We start from the raw sequence: 8,188 nt of genomic DNA on the forward strand, positions 1-8,188 counted from the left end.
ACTGATCATAGCGATACGCAAACCCTTTCACTACGTTAAGGCATCCCCACCCAGGAAGGATATATATATATATATATATATATATATATATATATATATATATATATATATACATATAGTTTATATATATATATACATATAGTTTATATATATATATATATATATATATATATATATATACATATATATATATATATACACACATATATACATATATATAGATATATAGATAAATAGATAGATATATGCATGTGGCTGTGTGTCTGTATTGGTCTTTTTACAAAAACAAATGATTTAGTGTCCTTAAGAAAGGAAGTACAGTCAATTTGATCCTTAAAGAAGAGCCTTGATTCGCTAGGATGACACTTATATTCACTACCTACAAACCTTACCACGAATTATAGGGATCCGGGAGTCAATCGTGGCCCAGTTTTACTGGTATAAAAGCCTAGGACTCAAAACACAGGACATCCACTCCTGACAGGACAAGACAAGACCAAGTGTCTCCTAAGATCTACTAACCTCCTTTGGTAAGAGATTCATAACAAATAGCACACATTTACTTACAGTAACTTTTTATCCTCTGCTATCTTCCATTCAAAATCCACTGGGACTATCTCTACAGGGAAATTTAATTTGAAACGAAATACTCAACAGGGGAATTCAATCGTACTTAAAGGAAAAATTAATAATGATATGCAATATTTGATCAGCCAACAATTGAATTTTCAGTAAATCTGTGGTTATATTTTAAAAGGTCCTTTTGGGAATTCATCTATACTTGAGTCAGCTATGTAATTTAATCTTCAGTAACAGCATTGTAATTCGCTCTCAAATTCATGAAGCCAATACAAATTTCGGCCCAATTCAACTAAAAAAATCCATTCTACTGTTGGAACTTTCGGTATACAGTACGTTACCTTTATGAATGTTTCACATAGGGAAAAGAAAAAGACTGCCACTAAAGAAGAGGGACTCGTTTAGTTCCTTTGTCATTTGGAATATTCTGCTTGGAAGTAAATGTTTGGGTTCCGTGTTATTTGAACTGTTTATTAGCTATCTTTCTAATTCTATATGATCAAACCCTGTTGTTGATCGTGATATACACCTTGTAGTGTACAGATTAGTTATTCAGGAAATATCAATATCCTTTCCTTTCATTGAGAAATTTTGTAACAGGATAAAATATCCAAATTAGATATTTCGATACAACCTACCTACTTGCTTGAGGGTACATTAAGGCACACTATTCTATATGGCTTCTCTTTTTCTTATTTTGTTAAAGATTATATAGTTTATATAGGAAATATTTATTTCGATGTTGCTGTTCTTAAAATATTTTATTTATCCATGTTTATTTATTTCCTCACTGGGCTATTTTCCCTGTTAGGGCCCTTGGGCTTATAGCATCCTGCTTTTCCAACTAGGATTGTAACTTGCAAGTAATAATAATAATAAATGATAAATAGCTGCAATGGCAATTCATGATGACTCCTGTTGAGTGTCACAACAATCACCACTAATTCTATATGTCAGGAATCATCAACTGCAAAGAAAAATGAAGCTCTTCATCGTTGGACTGCTGGCGGTCTTGGTCATCGCCTCGACCAACGCCCAGGACGAGGCAGAATCCCCCAAGACCGTCGCCAGGGAGCTCTACTCGTCGGTGAAGGACTATTTAGAGGGAAACGATGACGTAAGCTTTCCCGTCCAAAAGGTTGTCAAAATGTTCTCCGGTGTTAGCAAGATTATCGTTGACAAACTCCCTTATGTCAATGCCACTGACATAGCACTCAAAATGTATAGTAAGTAGGAAATTCCTTTACAGTGTTATTTCAATTTGGGATTTAATTTACTTATTGACATTCAGTCAATATGCCAATGAATCACTTTCAATTTTTTTTTCCTAATAATAACTTAATTTTCACATGGAAATGACAAACTTATGCGATTGTCTCCAAATACTAATCATTCAAAATTATTACTTGTTTCGACAAAAGAATCTTCAACTCCTCTCTCTGGGGTACGTTATCTTGTGGAAGCTTGTGTGACTCATTTAAATACTTCTCCTGAATGATATAATAATGATCAAGGCACTAATAACTAATACAATTTATGCATGTTCGTAAAAGTCAAAATACGGCATTGTATAACCCATGATCACACTTCGCTTTTGATTTTCCAGTGTCTCGTTGCGGCTACAGTAACTGTGAGATGGATGCACCTAAATGCATCAGCACCTTAATCCCAGAAGAAATGTGCGACCTGCACAAATCCTGTATTCCCAGTAAGTTCATGTTTATCTTGCACTTTTATTCTTTCCTATACCTCTAATTACAATAATGACATTGTCCTGAAATATACGTAAAACCTTCTATGCTGAAACACATATAAACACACACAACCGGGTTTCAAGCTAACTTCTTCTATCAGTAAAACTATTAAATATATTCTCAAAAATGTTTCAGAAGTAAACATGTTTCAGTTATAAAACATAAAAATATAATGCGATATAATGAAGCCTATAAAGGAGACACGCACACAATCACGTCTATACCAATATACGACATTTACTACTTTTCTACTTATAAGGAGTCGCTCCAAAAATTCTTCCCGCTAATATCTATGTACATATATATATATATATATATATATATATATATATATATATATATATATATATATATATATTATATATATGTATATATATATATATATAAATATGTATATATATATACATATATATAAATATACATATATACATATGTATATATACATACTGTATATATAAATATACATATATATGTATATATACATATATATAAATATACATATATATATGTATATATATATATATATATATATATATATATATATATATATATATATATATATATATATATTGTATATGTGTGTGTTGTGTGTTTGCGTATACAAACACTTAATATACGGTATATATATTTTATGCATACACACATACATATATACATATACATATATAGTATATATATACATATGTATATATATGAATATATAAATATACATATATACATTTGAATATACAATCATACATATATATGTGTGAGTGTTTGTGTATACAAACACTTAATATATGGTATATCTATCTTATATATATATATATATATATATATATATATATATACATATGTATATATATGAATATATAAATATGCATATATACATATGAATATACAAATATACATATATATATATATATATATATATATATATATATATATATATATATATGTACTGTATATATACACATTTATACACATATACATGCACACACACATATATATATATTATATATATATAAATATATATATATAAATAATATATACATGGGTGTATGTATCTTCTAAATTCTAACCACGAAATTATTAATAAATATATTTTTCCTACTAAGAAGGAGGTTTATTACATTAAGAGAAATATAACGGAATTTGTTTCAACTGAAATTGCATGGACACATTAAAATTATAGCTTCAAGTGGCATTACTTAAAAGATTTTTTCGCTTGAAAATTTTAATGACCATTATTAGGATCCCGGATAATGATAGCTCCATTAAAACTTCAAAGGCAGCCGAATGAAATCAAGATCTGATTTTTATTAACTTATTTTTTTTTTTTCAGATGCTCTTTCCGGTTTCTTCAACGGCCAAAATCCAAGAGAGACGATGAGGGAATGCGTGATGACATCCATGGATTTAGTGAGTTATTTTCTTTATTTTCTCACAACGTTAAAATTCAAGATTAGAGAAAATCAGTGTTTTGAATGCAAAGCCTTAAAGGCGTTTCTCATAGTTAAAGAGGAACACCATGATCGCCAATTCTCAATGTGTTTACTCATACCACTGTCTGGTGAATTATCAAAAAAATTTCAATTTGCATATCGATATTTACAGAACACTTTCTTACGTTTCTAATGAAGCCCAACACGAAATAAGTACTTTCCTTAGAAACGATTCTTTAAAATTTTACCTTACATCCATTTAATGCATATTGAAATCACAGCCTTTGGTCGTTATCTAAAATAATAAATATGTTTGAGGGGAGAGAGAGAGAGAGAGAGAGAGAGAGAGAGAGAGAGAGAGAGAGAGAGAGAGAGAGAGAGAGAGAGAGAGAGTAAACTTATGATAGATGAATGAATAACCACTCAAATATTTCTTTTTCATAACTGTGTACAGGTTATATCAATTCCAATTGACTAACTTCCATAAGTAATAACATAAAATATGCGAAATACTATACAAGATTTTTTTTTTCTAATTACTAATATAATTATAATTTCATGTTGTTATCTTTATTTCTGTAATTTGGTTACTGTATATTTACTACTTCATTCTTTCCTCTAGACATATGACCCAGAAGACATGAACGCTAATGTCAAATCCTTTGTTGAGATGAGACTGGACGCAAGTGAAGATTTAACCCCTGAAACAATTGACAGCATCAAGAGTGCAGTTGTAGGCGAAGGCTGCAAGCTGCCAGACGAAAATGCCTGCGTAAGTATGAGCTTCCATATTATGTACAGCAAACATTGGGGATACTGTAATAAGCATGACGCATGATGGATTCTGCACAGTGAGTTTTACTAATTACACTTTCAACAGATAAAAAGTAATTTGTAGTTTTTGGTAACCACAAAGCATAATTGCAAAAGTATTCTAGGCTATTATTTACCCTTTCGTGGTAAATAATTATATAACATCTATTCGTTAATAAATGAAATTCGTCTTTGATAAATAACTAACAACAAATCTACAATGCCCGCAGCTGTTCGACCACATGAAATTCTTCGAATGCGTCATGAATACCTGCGTCAGCAGCATGTTCAGTTCCAGCCAGGACATGTAAAGGAAAACAGAAAAGTACAAGACAACAAGCGTTATCATCTGAATCGCTACAGCGACAATCACCAGTTGCTGACTAAACTCGAAAACAGTTGGATGTCAAGATGACAGAGGATTATTGAAATTGCACCGAGTACGAAATTGAAATTGGTGGTTCTATAAACAATATTGTGTAAGTCACCCACTTTCTTTAGATCAAGTGAGAATCACTAATATAATTTTTTTTTTTTTTTGCACAATTTATTGTAGATACTGGAATCAAATAACAATTTTCATTGCTTGAATTTAATGAAAGTTTCTATATTTCTCTAACTTGCTATGTTTGAGATTTTTGAAAGCTTCTGATAACATAAAAAACTTGATTGTTCTGAAAAAAAAAATTTTCATAATGAATTTACTAGCATACCTCACAATGTTTTGTGATTTCTGTGCATGCAAGCTTTATCTGTGATTCACCACATACCTTTTCAGTGGTAAAATAAGCAATAAAATGCATCAATTAAAAAAAGTATTTTTTATATTCCCATGAGAAAAAATCATAAAGCGTAATTTATAGTGTCTGCTACTATTCAAAGGTTATCCTTCCAACAAAAGAATTTTAGAACAAAGGGTAAAATGATTTTTCCCACAATCATAATAAACAGATGTTGAAAACCAACAAGAAAAATTGAAGTAGAAAGCAACAAATGACCACAAACGAAAAGATTTTTAAGATTTTTTTTTTAATATTTTACCTATACTTAGTTTGTTCTACGTATTTACGCATGAACTCACAGCACTCAATTTACATAAGCAATGTCGCACAAGAGATTTTTTCAGAGAAGTTGCACGTAAAGATGCTGTATAATTGCAGCTTCAGCTAATCCGGTGTAAAGAAGATAAAACATTTACAGAATTGAAGACTATTAAAAACAAATTAGATATAGATCTCTATCAATTTAAAAAAGCTAGTGAAAGTAAGCTCCGTCCTTAATATTCACAGGAGTTACAAGAAGGTGCCTTACTGTGCATCTCATCATCCTTTACATTTACTGTATGTAGATCTTCCTGGACAGTACCATCCTGTTCGTAATACTAGGCACGTAGTTAATCGTAATAGTCAGGCCTTCTCCACCATGAGGCTCAATACTACAAAGTATTCTAGAAGTTTTATTCTAGATGTAAACAAGTTGTGGAATGATCCTCCTAATCGGGTTGTTGAATCGGTAGAACTTCAAAAGTTCCAACTTGCAACAAAGGTTTTTAAGTTGAACAGGCTGACAGAGGTCTCTTTCTATAGTTTGTATATGAAATATCTGTTTTTATGTTACTGTTTTTAAAATATTTGATTTCAATTGTGCATTATTTCTCATATCGTTTATTTATTTCCTTATTTCCTTTCCTCACTAGGCTATTTTTTCCTGCTAGAGCCCTTGGGCTTATAGCATCTTGCTTTTCTAATTGGGGTTGTAGCCTAGCTAGTAATAATAATAATAATAATAATAATAATAATAATAATAATAGTAATAAAAATATTGCAGAGTGTCACGGACAAATATATTATTTTAAACAAAGGCTAAGCAGTAAAGTATATGCGCAGAAAGTAGGGCGGATTTTGCCGAGCTATCACCTTGTTTCCCTGATCCATGGGTTTTTGGGAAGCAGTTCAAGCCGCTTTCATTTTTGCTTGATTTTCTGATGATCCAAGCACAGGTGTACTGAATCCGTTTCCATGTCAACAGGAATACCGGGGAGAGGGGACGCAGAGTGAGAACCAGTATGGTCCGGTTACGTCACCTGCTACCTATAGGCAAGTCATGCCAGGCCCCCCCCCCCCCCCCCAGCAATGTAGGGGAATTAAGAACGCATATACTGTGCGAGAAAGAAAAGGCAGTTAAGTTCGAGTCCTACTCGTGAGTGGGCAACCTTCACTAGGCCCACCAGCCATGGTAGGCCTACCACAGCCATGGCGGACGTCCATACACCAGTAACGTCATACGACGTCCAATAGTTCTTTTTTATTTAAATGTCTCCCCGTCCGCTCTCCCCGGGTATTGTACCAATTAAAAGTACATTTTTAATTGACTATAGGAATCATTTGAGAGCCAGCGAGAAACTTATTAATCTTTTGTTGTGCACATTCAAGATTTCAGGTTCTAATTCACTCGGTTTGAAGAAGATTTTTGCTCATTTTAATTGTGAAAATTAACTTCGACAATAAATTCTCTAACGATTTAATAATCGTCTAATTCACCGCCTTCGACGATGTATCCTTTATTTTGATTATTACCCCACGCCCTTAAGACAAGAGTCACATGGGGTCAACGTCTTTGGGTGGGTCATTTAAGATTTATTGTCAAGAGAAGAAGGCAGTGCATCTCAGAACAACAAACTTCCTAGTTGGGCATGTTTCAAGTCTCTTGTGTAAAAAAAAAAAAGAAGAAGAATCCGCCTCTGACTAATGTCGGTATTTTGCCACTACTACCTGAAGCTGCACATGGATGGCCGACTCTGTTGACAGTAATAAGGCAAGCCATGAGTTTGAAGAATCTCGCACTGGGCGAAGAGCACCCCACAATCATGATATATGATATGGCACTGTAGTTCAGTTACTGGATGCCAAATCAGAATTGAGCCTGAGGCGGAACCACTCAAAAACAATAGCTTCTGACCAGCCGGGAATCGAACCCTGGTCCAAGAAACTTGTAACAGCAGTGACGTACCACTTACCAACTAAGAAAGGTAAAAGTCAATGATAATTATTCTGTACTTATACCTGTCGAATTCAAGTTTTTTGTACTTAGAATTGAAGTCAACCCCTCTTCACTATGGTAGTTAATTGCTATGTTTGTACTTGGCTTTCGATTAATGATAAATTTTGAACATTTAGACGTGTTTTTCATATTTATATAAGCCATATATTTTGATATATTAATGTTTGGATTCTCTTACGGATCTCGGGATCAGACCTGGGGCTCCGATCCCGAGGTAGGTAAGAGAATCCAGACATTAATGTATCAACAAATATATATATATATATATATATATATATATATATATATATATATATATATATATATATATGTGTGTGTATGTGTGTATATATATCTGACATTGTTAGCAATTTGGTACTTTAGGTGAAGAATTATTGCTTATACGAGTTGCATATCAAAATATTAATATGTATTTAACAATAATTCGTGGTGATATTCATTTTTCTATCAAAAATAAAATTGCTGTTTAATATGAATTGCATTAATTTTGTGTGTATATATATTTGCCTATGAGTGCCATATTCAAGTATTGTATAAAAGAGGGCACACTGACTTATC

General features: G+C 32.2%; 1 protein-coding gene across 1 annotated transcript; it reads left to right on the plus strand.

Moving 5' to 3' along the window:
• The first annotated feature begins 416 nt into the window (after positions 1 to 416).
• LOC137644185 (uncharacterized) lies at positions 417 to 4,959 on the plus strand. Its single transcript, XM_068377190.1, has 6 exons — positions 417 to 530; positions 1,537 to 1,805; positions 2,186 to 2,287; positions 3,658 to 3,734; positions 4,380 to 4,529; positions 4,801 to 4,959. The coding sequence occupies exons 2-6, from the start codon at positions 1,559 to 1,561 to the stop codon at positions 4,879 to 4,881; spliced, it is 657 nt and encodes a 218-aa protein (XP_068233291.1). The 5' UTR covers positions 417 to 530; positions 1,537 to 1,558; the 3' UTR covers positions 4,882 to 4,959.
• The last annotated feature ends 3,229 nt before the right edge of the window (positions 4,960 to 8,188 follow it).

This window comes from Palaemon carinicauda, chromosome 1 (genome assembly GCF_036898095.1).
Source record: "Palaemon carinicauda isolate YSFRI2023 chromosome 1, ASM3689809v2, whole genome shotgun sequence".
NCBI lineage: Eukaryota > Metazoa > Arthropoda > Malacostraca > Decapoda > Palaemonidae > Palaemon > Palaemon carinicauda.